The following is a 13,587-nucleotide window of genomic DNA, read 5'->3' on the forward strand; positions in this document are numbered from 1 at the left end:
TATAGGTATTATCTGACATTACAAGACGTTCGTTAGAAAAATAAAAAAATGAGGTTTTAATAACATGAGTATATATAATAAGCAATTTATAAAAAAAATCAATAGATTTTTAATTACATCTCCGTTTAAAAAAATACAATCGAATTGAGAACCTCCTCCTTTTTTGGAAGTCGGTTAAAAAGAGATATATATTGTTTTTTTTTTTTTTAAAGAATAGTAAGTACGTACCTACATCGTATTTTGTATAATACGATGAACCCAGAGCATTTCTGATGTAACTGTGCGTAATGATTCAGCCGCATTGTACACATGTTGGCACTTGGCTTGGTACTTTTACATTGTTGGATTTGATTTCTAAGCGATGTTCACCAGACACCGAGGTATCGTCTTACACTTGTATCTGGTATCGGGAGAACAATTTCACACGAACTGTCGTTGATTGAACCACTTGAACTTTCGGTCAGCGACAAGCGAAAGCCATCGTTTCCGATATGTTACTTATTCATAAATTTGATTAAAAAAATATTTTTAAAATACCTAATACACGACACTTTTTATTCTATGGGACTTCTACGATTGTCACTTTAACCTCAATATTTCGGCAACGTTGCTGACAACGTGGTTACGGGCGAACTATAAAACTTACTTAGGTATATATAAACTTAAAAAATTATTACAAATGGAAGTTTAAGCTTTCAGCCACTCACATTTAAACAATTTGCCGTGATTATTATTTTATGATTTCCGATATTTCAGCTACGACGGACGACTAGACATTCCGTAACCATGGCGTCTACAATGTCGCCGAAATATCAGGAATACCTAAAAAAAAAATTGTCGTAAGTCCCGTTTAAATGGAAGTAATGAAAATAAATATTTTAAATTTAAATTTATTTTGATAAGCAATGACTTTTTGAACTCTTAACGCCAAATGTATGACAGAAAAAATGTCCATAATCATATTAATTTTGAAGAAGACATCGGTTTAAATGTTAAAAAGATCAAATATAAAAGCGTAAAATTAAGCGTGTAACCCTCCGCCCATTTAATTAAGATCTCATGTGTTCTGGTGCAAAAAGTACTTTGGTTGCTCGTTGGGATAGGATGTCTTTCGGCCTGTGGACGTCTGTGAAACGCGAGCCGCCGCCGCACGCGCGCACAGCTCCGGCTCATTTGCACTCAATCTTAATATCCTAAGATGCACCATTAGTTATTCATAACAGTGTCTCTTGTTTTTGTTTTCGTATCTTAGGGTCTCCTTTCGAGAATTTAAAGTTAATTAGTTAAATATTTTTGCTATCATGTGATAAGGAGTTCCTTTTTAATATATTTTTTATGTTGCAATAAAAAAGATTTAGATTCTGAATTTTATTGTTAGTAACAAAATTTATAATATAAAATTATCGATGCTGTTTAAGAACAATTTTATCTGTAAAAGATAAAACAAGTAGGACTGGAGTCCGATTTGCATATTTGCTAAAATGCTGAAATAACCTATATTTATTGAAGTAAAAATTCTTTACACAGGCAAGTTGGTGAAAGAGTGACAAGAGCATTACGAAAAGTGTGATCGGACGAGGCAAACGGAAACTGAGAGGGAGATATAAGTTAAAGAGAGAGACTTACGTTTTGTATATTACTATAGGAGCTAAAGTTTTACTTCAGTCGTGTGGTTTATAGCACACTCCTTTTTACTTGTTTATCGGGCAGTAATAGATACATATTTTGCGAAATTTTTTACATTTTCACGTATTATAGTTCAAATTATACCTACTGTAGTTAACAGACGGACAGATACTCAATGTAGTTATTAGTCATGGGGTCCGCTGCCACTCAGTGGGTGAGTGTTTGTGAAAAAGTTAAATATTCTGAAGTGCATGTAAGAACTATATAGTATATGTATAATACATTTTATGACAAAAATATCTTTATAATAAAAATTACATATCGATATCTATTATTCAATAGTCGTAAACTATGTAACAAAAAAATTCAATTTAATAATATCTTGCATAAATTCAATTTATATAATTATGCAAATCATCGATATTATTCTCATTAATCGGTCGCGAAAATGTGAGAGTGATAAGATATAGGAACAAGGAGGCTTTGTGAGCGTCGGCCGCGACCCGGCCGGAAGCGACGGGTAGGGGTCGCTCGTATCGCTCGACATCGTTTCATGTACCCCTCGGCGGCGGCGCTTCGGAGAATCGAGACAACGATTATGAACTACGTATGAAAAAGAGATTAATTATTATAATATAACTACTTGTGTATATATGTGTATTATTATCTCGAATTGGGTATTTGTACTGTATGTATGTGATTGTACTTAGGTACATGTGTGGATTGTAAAATGTGTGGGCTAGATATTATTAAATGATTCTTTTTCGAATGATTTATTGCAGAATACATAATAAGATTGTACAAACGGCAGCCTTGATGCTTTAAAGCATTTTTTAAATAACCTACTTATTATTAGATGTCATTAATTTCTATCATTTTTCTTAAATTTAAAAACCTTTATTAACTGTTTTATATTATAATCTCATGAATAAAATATCTAAAATTTAATTTATTAAAATGTTTTATTTTAAAAATAACATTAACATTATATTTCTAATTAATCACAATAATAACTTAAGAATCTGTAAAGCATAATATTAATTTAATAACTAAGTATCTTAAATAGACACATCTCTATATTCTATGAAATATTTAATTATAAGCTTTGGAACCTGAGGCCTTTGACGAACTTTAGTACAATTGCGTCAGTATGATTCTTTAAAATTATACACACATATCTATATTTATATTTATTTATATTTCACACCTACCTATTTAATAAATGTGTTTACATTTTGAGATTTTTTTCTTATTTGAATATGTGCGATCATAATAATTACATAAATTCTCGAATAATAATATTATAATAATTTTTAGGAACGCATGCTTAATTATTTCAAAAAGATATTAGTTACATAATTACATTTAAAATTTATATTAAGCTTACTTTATCACATCCGGAAAAGTGTAGATCATAGTTATCATATTTTTTAACAAAACTTTTCTTTGTGATGATCAAATGCACGTGCGCTGAAACGATATGATATAAGTCCATGTGGCGATACGACATATTTTTTACTTACTGTACCTACGAGCACGAGACGCTTTGACCTATTTACAACTGTAGATTCGGATAGTGATTAGCGATTAAAAGAATCATCACTTTTTGTGTTTTTTTACGATAGTTTTAACAAATTATTAGGGATGTCCCGGGTAGTGTTGCCAATCTGCACAGGGCGGGTGTAAATGAGAGGGGACGGGAGTGTAAATTCCTGGTGGGTGATGCGTTAGAGTATGAGAGTAGCGTGGTTGCATTTCGTGGTAATCCGATATAGGCGCTGGCTTCAAATATTGATCTAGTTCAGCGCCGTCAGGCGGCCCGTCTGCTAGGAGCGCCCCATCGACTTCTATACGTGAAAAGTCAATTTGAGGAGCATATCTTTCAGGTGTCGGTTCCTGCTTAAGCCTGGCAGTTGAAGCTGGTGGAGGTTTACGTCGTCGTGGCTGGTACTTGTAGTCAGGATGCTCTCGTTTATGCTGCGTCCGAAGTTTTTCTGCTTCTTTTACAAAGGGTAATTTTTCTTCCTCGCTTAGGCTCCTGAGGAGAAAGATTATTATTACTTATATTTTATTGTTAATGACTCTTTTAACGGAGATAGGGCACAGCAATAAATATCCTGCTTAAAATCAGGGACAGCCTGACTGGGGAAGTATTCCGAACTTACAGAAAGAACTTACAGAAGATCACAGCTAAATAATACTGCTTTTAAGCAGTGTTCTGTTCCTGTGTTTGAGATAACCAGAGCTCCTAGGGGGATTTGGGGTAGGGTCGGCAATACGCTTGCGATGATTCTGGTGTTGCAGGCGTCTATTATAAGCTACGATAATTGCTTACATCAGGTGAGCTCGTACGTTTGTATCATGTCCTAGCTGTATAAAAAATTCGTCTATATTTTCCATCTCCATGCTACTTATATCTAACAAAAGTTAACGAACAATTTAAATTAGATAGAGAAATGTAACAAATAAGAAAATTTAGTAAATATTAATAAAATTTTCATTGCAAAATAGATTTGTAGTCAATTAACTAAAAATCGACGTTACTATAAACCTTATAACAATATCTACTTTTAAATGTAGTGGATCACAGTATAAGTATAAAAATACTGATATAATACCACTACCACGAATAAAAAGCCTATAATTAACATAAATATTAAAATATAAGAACTTGTCTACATCTGTTTTCATTTCCGGAACGTGGCATGATTCTGTCCTTGCAGTTTTTATTGTTATTATCATATGAGCAAAGTAATAATTTTTTATCACCATAAAAATCACACTTTGAAATTAATAAAACATTTAAGCTTATTTCACTTGACATTTTACTACGAGAAAAGATGCACAATTCCCTGTAGAACATTTACTTTCATTTCGTAAACGTTTGCATGTCTGGAACATTCTGTGACGAAATACGAGTGACTTGATACAAATAGAGAATCATCTATAGTTAAAGAGTAAAATATTAATGTTAAGACACAACGATATAAATGTTAAATGTTAATAAAAATGTTAAATGTTAAATAACAAATGTTACAAATTTATTTGAAAATAAACGATGCTCCTTTAATTTTAAGCTTTTTTACGTACGTGCAGTCAAAAGACACTACAGTCAGACAAAAATTACGGATAAAAAAATTACTACAAGAATTATATATAGAGCTTAACGAATATTGTACCCATTATTATTAACTCTTAATGATATAGTACCTGGGTGACCGAGCTTAGCTCGGTATTTTTAGTAAATCGTGTTTTTTGGAAATCATATCTAAATACGAATTACATATTTATAAAATATGAATAATATTTGTTTTACCGACAGTAATAAAAAATATAAATAAATATAAAAAAAATTATGTGGTGTCATGGGACACCAGGTAGGAACAAAGTTCTTTCGGATAGTATAGAGGCAACACAATTTGAAAAAAAAAATGTTGAATTTTATATATATTTTGTAGTTATTGATTTTTTTTTAATTTTGTTGATTGGTTTTTATTTAAGTACATAAAAGTATTTAAAAAATAATAATGGTAAAATATGAAATTCAAATAAAAAACAAGTACAATTAGAAGAAAAAAGAAAAAATAATAATCGATATGGAAATTTGAGGATTTGAACCGTTGTCTTTTCGGTCGATCGCGACCGGCCGATTTCCCAATTATTACAACTTTATTGACAAATGCGAAATTTACCTACTACTACTATATTCTAACGATATTATAGCCGTTTTCTAATTGTCTAAAAACAACATTTTCTAAAAACGAATCCTAACGAAACGACTGCATATTAAATTTCACGAAAATCGTTGTAGCCGTTTCCGAGTTTCAGATTATATATATATATATATATATATATATATATATATATATATACACAAGAATTGCTCGTTTAATAGTATATGATATCACCGTCCTATAGCACATTTTTCTGTCAATAATAAAAAAATAAAAAAATACTTAGGCTATATATAAATATATTTGTATAATCATGCTAATTTAGACATTTGCCATCTATATTCCATATATACATTCAGAGAGCAGGTCTAACAACAAAGCAATCAGTATCATTTCACCGACTGTTTTCTTTGATGATTCGAGAGTTTGCTCCGAATAGGCATGTCATTCTTGTGTCATAACAGCACATCGCGGGTGGTCAGATATGTTACAAGTGACTCCGGAAAAACTATACAAATACTAGACATAAAATGTATCGGATAGGTCTCTTAACTTTCAGTATTAATTCAAAACAGTGATCTTAATATTTCTAAACAAAATATGACATACAATAATATTGTATGCTTGCCTCAAACTTTGTTCCAAGATTTAGAGGATTAAAAAATAAATGTTACGCAGACCTATGAGTAACCGGATATATTATTTGAATATTCAAACATTCCGCCAAATATCTATCTATGTCTGTTTTCGTTAATAATTCCGGCAAAGTTCGGCAGTGGAAGGCTCGAGACAGTTAGAGATGTTATCGTATCACTTAGCGGCGATAGCATTTTAATGAGTAAACAATCGATGCACGCCGCTCGGTTGGGCGCCGCACGCGCTCTTCATTCCACTTGCGGTATACAGTTCGAAATACTTGATTTTATAGCAAAATATACCTTATAGCAATGAGTTAAAGGTTTGTTATCGCGGTTCATCGTTCCCTTCCATCCCTGTCCACTTTCTCAACCCTGCGCACAGTACTTGACATTACTCATCTCATCGGCCGCGATGTACTCATTAAGATAACTGGAGAATGGTTTGACGCTAAAATTGCAATGCTGGTTTAAACTGTTTGAATTATATTTTATACGTTAACCATTTTTAGTGAAAAAAAAATGTTAGCTATATAAAATTAAAATCAGAGCCGGTACATACTTTTTAAGGTTTTTTTATATCCGTAACAGCAGCAGAATTACTTTTGTTATGGGTATTAAAAAATTACTGATTAATAAAAGTTAAAAATATATGCGTTGGTAACTTTAGTTTTACATACTAAACTACAACAACATACATAACTTTAGTGTTACATAGGATTTGCTTTTTTGAAAAGCAACCGCAAAAAATATGTTGGTAATTAAAGTAAAATCTTATTAATACGGTAACTAATGTGTATTATACATTTATATAGAGAGAGATTGTACAGAACAGTATTTTTGACCGACTTCCAAAAAAGGAAGAGGTTCTCAATTCGATTGTATTTTTTAAAATTCATATTGGAAGTACTGTTAACTCTTGTAAACTGATATTATAATAAATAAATAATAGAATAAAAATAAATAGAAAATAGTAATAGAATCAAAAGTATATACTTATTACTTAAAATATGTGCTCTAAGACTATCAAACCCGACAGAGGTCTTGTCTTCCGAATAGTCAAACGCGCAGAGTAAGTTTAATTGAAATAATTGTTGTTTCTGAAAATTTTCGAAATTTTCTGTGCAATATTGTTTTCGTTAGAACTGTCTACAAATATTACGAAACTTAAAAAAAAAAAACAAGTCTGGTTTAGACCACACTACTGAAGTAAAAGTTCTTTTGTTAAAGTACTTTCGTTGAAATAGGCCTGCACTGTATCTTAGATATTAGATAGATATACGAAACGTAACTGAGAGCCAGAGAGAAAGAAAATGTGTCTCGCACATCTCTCTCTTGCTCCATTCGTCTCGCCCGATCACTTTTCGGAACTCTCGATCTCGTCACGCATTCACCAGCTTCCTCCCCAAGTCAAGCGTCCGCAAAGAAGTTTTACTTCAAGAAAGATTTAGTCGAAGTTGTCCACTTTGAAATACATTCAGCAATTCGTTTTTATTTAAATAGTTTATTAAAACATACTCACTTCCACATAGACCCGAGTGATTTGCTGAGTTCTGCGTTGTGCAGCGAGGGCCGTTCCTCCGAGAGGCGCCTACGCATCGCCTGTGCGAACACCATGAACGCGTTCATTGGCCGCTTCACGTGTGCGCGCCGCATACACCCTCCACCTCTGCGTTACGATATAATGTTGATGTTTAAACAGGCAGTTTGACATATACGTATAGTAATTTACGTTACGTTTCAATACTCTTGGTAACCATACTTAAGATAAAGAGAGTCTGAATTTATTTTATTTTATTCATTTACAGAAGAAAGGACAATGAAAGTGATAAACAGTGGAATAAAAAGCAATCTACAGTTTAAAAAGATTATTTTAATAAAATATACATGAATATACTGAGAAAAAAAATTCTTACAAAAGAAAAAAGTTGGTATAGGTAGTAGGTATTTATTGTTATTACCTAGAAAATGTCATTGTATACATTAAATGCAGTTTATAGTAAAGTTTTTGACAAATAATTAATTTTGACTATATTAAAATCATTTAAATTATCTGATAGGCTTGAAATCCACTTTAATGTTAAAATTTTCAATTATTGATTTGGAACACACATTATTTGATACTAGCTCAAGCGCTTAGCAAAACAAAAGCTAATGTTGACACAAATAATATGAAATACGCACTTGTGGAGGTACCACTTAAAAGTTTCAACTTTCGGCGCGCGAACTATAATTAGTAGGCGACAAACAAAACGACGACGAACAAAATAAATTATGAAAAACCCTTCATGTTAGTTTTTGTTTACTTCATGGGCTTGCAGTGGCGCGCCGGCGCAAGTAAACTTCTAAACGACCCAAGTGGCCGACCCTCACGTCATTTTACGCTCGTAAACATCTCTTATTTTATTACTTTTTTATTTTCTAATGCCGCGTTCGGGTTTCCTCGCGATCTCAATGCTGACAATAAATTATACTTTTTTCAAACACTGACACGCCACTAAAAGTCGATCGATTTCTAACGGATCACTCACGGGAACCAATATGAAACGAAATAATTACTTACTATTCGGGGAACTACCAGCGGTTTCCTTGTTTATTAGTTAGAACGAGTTCTGGCAATGGAATAACTTTAGTAAACTTTATTACCTTCGCATGAAAGCTAGGAATGCTTTACAATTATCATTAATGCCGTGAAGTTCCTATTGTGTAAAATTATTAATATCTCTAATGCATACCGCTTTACAGACAATCATTTCAGAGCATTCGATTACTTTTTGTAGGGACGAAGTAGACCTACCGCGCGCCGCCATCTGGTTAGTAACATCTTCTGACAATCACAGATACTTGTGGCCGACTCTCCTATTACATTTACTGTATTTTTTAAATATATAAATAATATTTAGGATTTTCTCAAAATAGAAAATAAATAAATACAAAGTAGTAAAAATATTTGAAAATATATAACATTAAAAAAAATTTTAATGTTAAAAATGAAACTGTATTTCAGAACATAAATATATTACAGTATATAAGGGTTTATACCTACTACAGAAATGCATGTAATTTTAAGTTACACAACTTAGTAAAAAATTAAAGTCTCTACATAATAAGCATGAAAGTAGACTTAAACAATAAAACTTTTTTAATGTTTAAGTATTGTTGGTTCCTTTGGAAGGATTAAATTAATTACTGAACGTGTCCTCGTCTTGCTCATGACAAAAAGTTTTATAGCTGTACACAGTGATTTACAACGCCAGATTTCATAGTCGTCTACGACATACATCTGTGTTTACAACGAATAGGACACGAATATTTTTTGCCTCAACATACAACGGAAAAGGCAATCAAAGGCACGTGTTTATTGCGTACGATTAGATTATTGTTACAACGATTACAATATTAAGTTTGTATATATAGTTTTGTATGCTAATGTTTGTATACTTTACTAATAAGTATGACGTAAAGCTGAAGAGCTCGTTTGGTAAAATGCGCTAATTTCTGGAACTGTTTGTTCGAATCGTCAACTTATTTTATGTATTCGATAGCCCATTTATTGAAAGACGCTAAAAGCCATATATTATAATTATAGCATCACGCTATGACTTATAGGAGCGAAGGTTTCTTTAGAGCAAGACCCCGAATAGAAGCTAGTTAGTAGCTAGTTAAAATTTGTATAACTTTATTCTGAGTCATATCTTCGGTTTCACGCGCTTTCGTTTGAGGAAAAATCGTATTAAAATATTATATAGCCTTCAGCCCTCTTCGATAAGTTGTATATACACCACAAAAATATTTTTTTAATTCGAACCAGTAGTTCCTGAGATTGGTGCAGTCAAACAAACAAACAACATTTTCAGCTTTATAAAATTCGTATAAATAGTTTTGTACAACCAAATTAATTTCAAACACACACTAAAAACACAAAGTTCTTTATATCAATTAAGATTTTAGATAGAGTTTCATAGTAGATGTAAATTTTGCAAGAATTATGTAAAACTTTTAAACATATTATACATTTTTAATAAAAATATGCATTTTATTATTATATTAAAATAGACATAATAGTAAACATATAATTTGGTTTTATATACATTCTCTAGAATTAAGGAAACAACTGATCTCTATCTGAACACATAGCTTGTAATTATGTAACAATAAGCCGACTTAATGGACCTTATAAATGGCTTTATAAATAAAGAATAAAAAAAATTACATTAAAATAATAAATTACTTTTACTAATCTCGTGAACAAATCCTTTCAAAATATAGTGTCATGTACACTATATTTTGTAAATATTTGAAAATAAATTAATTTTAAATAATCATTCATATTTTGACGTAAGCATTTTAGAACCCATTTAATCTATGTTATAGTAGTTTTGTTTTATATGTATAAAGCCAAGGTTAAATTGTGACCAAAATTTTACACGTGTTTCGTTTTCAGTCACAGAAATATAATTAATAATGCTAGAGTTATATAATTTGAGCCGTTGTTTTGCATAGCTTGTCGATGGGTCGCTCGTAAAACAGTGGTTCTGTTATGATTTGTAAACTGTAATCAAGGTACTTGATTTATTGTTTTAAATGTTTCTGCGACTTTATTTAAGTTTAGACTTTAACAAAAAATACTGTGTTAATATTTAGATTTCCCAAAACTCGCGACTCTAACTTCGACACAATTTCGATTGAAGAATGAGTAATGTATTTACAGCAAACATTATTTGTAATATTTATTCTTTATTGCACAAAATAATTTTATTATCATAGAAAATAAATTTAATATGGTACAAAATAATTTCAAAGGTAAACCGATTTTATGAATTAGAATGATTCGATACTAAGTCAACGATTGTTGAGGCCATTGGCTGAGGAAGTCATAAACAGTGCAGAATGCAGATAGCTTTCATCTGTGACGAGCCCGCCCACGCTATTTCTGCTCCCAACGATCTACCAGCGCCGATACTGCCCTCTTAACTTTATTATCATACAAAACCTATTTAAATTGTGAAAGATGCTGAAAATGAAATAAGAAGCTCTAGCTGATCCGAAGCGAGAAAGCTAGTTTGTAAAATATTTTGTTATTTAACCTTTTTTACTCTATAATGGAATTTTATATACTGTGCCTATAATTCAACATAATAAATATAAATATTTATCGTATTGTTTAAAAAAAATTTGAATTATGAGGGATTTTTTTTTAAAGTGTGCGTCATTATTATTTTAACTAAGTACATGCACTAAAAATGTGTAAGTAATTTTGAGATGGACCTGTAAAAAAATTCGTTCGAGGTTTTCTAACGTGTATTTTCAGTATGTACTACTAAATGATTTAGTCGCATTTACGAGTAAAGTTATACTAAAGACGTGGGCAGTAAACGTTTCTGTCGCTACCGTAAAAAATCAGAACATCCCCCAGAACCGCACTTATCTTTACAGACGATTTAACAACCACTATAAAACAATTAATGGCGTTGTAAAACACGACAGTAGCTGATGTCTCTGCAATCATTACTCTGGCACTCGAATGTATTATCATAACATATTCCGAGTTAGGTACCCGAGCATCACACACCTGGTTCAAGTGTTTTACCCCTGGGAAAATTTAATTCAACGGAATTAAGGGAGATTACATTATCAAGAATTATTTGTATTTGGTGTTATGGAATTTATTTACGTACGTTACTTTAGATAAAATTGATGGAAAGCTGAACCCTCTTTTCTAGTATTTGACAAAGCAAATAAATGATATGGCAGAGTTTAGTATCGCTTAAGCAAATAATTTAATTCAATTGAAACATAGTGATATGTAATTCTTTAGGGTACCTATTATTAATTTTTTTGGTGGGTATTAAGTATATATATAATTAGGGCGAGGAAAAGGAATAGCAAAACTATAATTAGGGCGAATAATAATTGGGTGAATACCTATTATTATTTTATTATGAGTGAGGCTCGCATGCGTTAAAAGTTTGTTTTCTTTTTCAAGATAACCTTTGGGCGTAGGACACTTTTTATTATTATTATGTTATGTATGTATATCCATCAGGTCAGAGGAGCAGCCGTCGACGACCACTCTGATCGACCGTTCACTCAAAAAGTCTGACATCCAGCTACAAAAGTTAGCAGGGATACCGTAAGCACGAAGTTTGCTAAGGAGACTTGCGTGCCAAACCCTGTCAAAGGCCTAAAATAACACGATCCAGTAGTAGCGGTTAGAAGTGTGCACATATTAAGAAGGTAAAAATCAATAATAAATAACGTTAAACAAATTGGATACATATTTAATAATAAAAATACGTGGCATTAATAAACATACCTAGATATAAAGTACGCTATGATAGATTTATAGATACTTATATATATATATATATATATGTATATATATATTATGTGTTTCTAATAAATGTGTGCGTGTGTGTGTATGTATTGAGCGACCTATAATACTTTTTAAAGCAAGCTTACGTTGGAGCTTGTCTTATTGGAAGCGTAAGAGAGCTCCACAGGTACCTACTGTGTAGATTAAATAAGTTCTTAAATATTATCTTCGCAAAATCAATAAAGTTACTAACAACTTTTATACCTTTGTATTTTGTTTAGTGTATTTTCGAAATATCATCATTACAGCCTATACAGTCCACTGCTGGACATAGGCCTCCACAAGTTTACGCCAAAAATAACGTGAACTCATGTGTTTTGCCCATAGTCACCATATTAAATTCGAATTATAATATTATAAATATCAATCATGACAAACTGACCACTTGGGTCAAATTGTTATAATAATTACGATATTGAACATTATAAAGTTTTTGTTGATTACTTAGCATAGAATTTACTTGACTCTATTATTAATATAAACCTTGATAAATTACTTAAAATAATAGAAACTTAATAGCACGAAATATACTAACAATAACAAGAAACATAAAAGTTGTTTTGGTAAGTCATAAGTTGTACGATTTTCAGAAGAGTATGGATAAATAAATGTATTTTATACAGTGACTGTAGGTATTTCGTTACAAAAATAGAGGCGTGTGTGTATTCACATTTGTACTCTATTTGCGTTGATAAAATGCTTCTACGAATGCTAAGCGATTTGCGATCCCGGTCAGGAAACGTTTCTATGTTAAAAGTTAACATAAATATTATATACTAGTTTGCACTTAATTACGTTATTTGTATTATTGGTATAAATTATTATTTTATCAGTGAAGATTTATTATATGTATTATGATTAAATATATTTATTAAAAACTAGCTGCCCGGACAGACTTTGTTCTATCAAAAATCGATAGTTAAAATTATTTATTTTTATTTTTTTAAGTATGAAAATCTTTCGTGGACCTTAAGGACATACAAAAAAATAAGTTAGCCGAATTGGTGGAGCCTTTCTCGAGTTATACGCTTAGCAACATTCATTTTTATTTATGTAGAAGACTAGTTCTACATTTAAGGGAAAAAATGTTTTTATTTAATAAATTATGCATAATTATGTAGCTATCGCCTGTGGTTTTGTTTGTGTCAAAACTTTCACTTTGTTTGGATTTTTTTTTCAAACTGTACCAATCAAATTATTATTTATTTCGTAACAAAGCTGAAAACATATAAAATAAAGTTTTCCATTTCCCAGCATATTCTTAGAATTTTTTCAT

At 31.2% G+C, this 13,587-nt stretch overlaps 1 protein-coding gene across 1 annotated transcript in view; it reads right to left on the reverse strand.

Moving 5' to 3' along the window:
- Positions 1-3,264: 3,264 nt before the first annotated feature.
- The window catches only part of LOC123659596 (transcription factor SOX-9-like), a 28,639-nt gene continuing 18,316 nt past the window's right edge, over positions 3,265-13,587 (reverse strand). Inside the window, exons 2-3 of the mRNA XM_045594803.1 lie at positions 7,458-7,604; positions 3,265-3,664 (exon numbers count right to left, since the gene is read on the reverse strand). Of these exons, the coding sequence (XP_045450759.1) occupies positions 3,265-3,664; positions 7,458-7,604 (547 nt within the window). The remainder of the gene's footprint in view (positions 3,665-7,457; positions 7,605-13,587) is intronic.

This window comes from Melitaea cinxia, chromosome 14 (assembly GCF_905220565.1).
Source record: "Melitaea cinxia chromosome 14, ilMelCinx1.1, whole genome shotgun sequence".
Lineage (NCBI taxonomy): Eukaryota > Metazoa > Arthropoda > Insecta > Lepidoptera > Nymphalidae > Melitaea > Melitaea cinxia.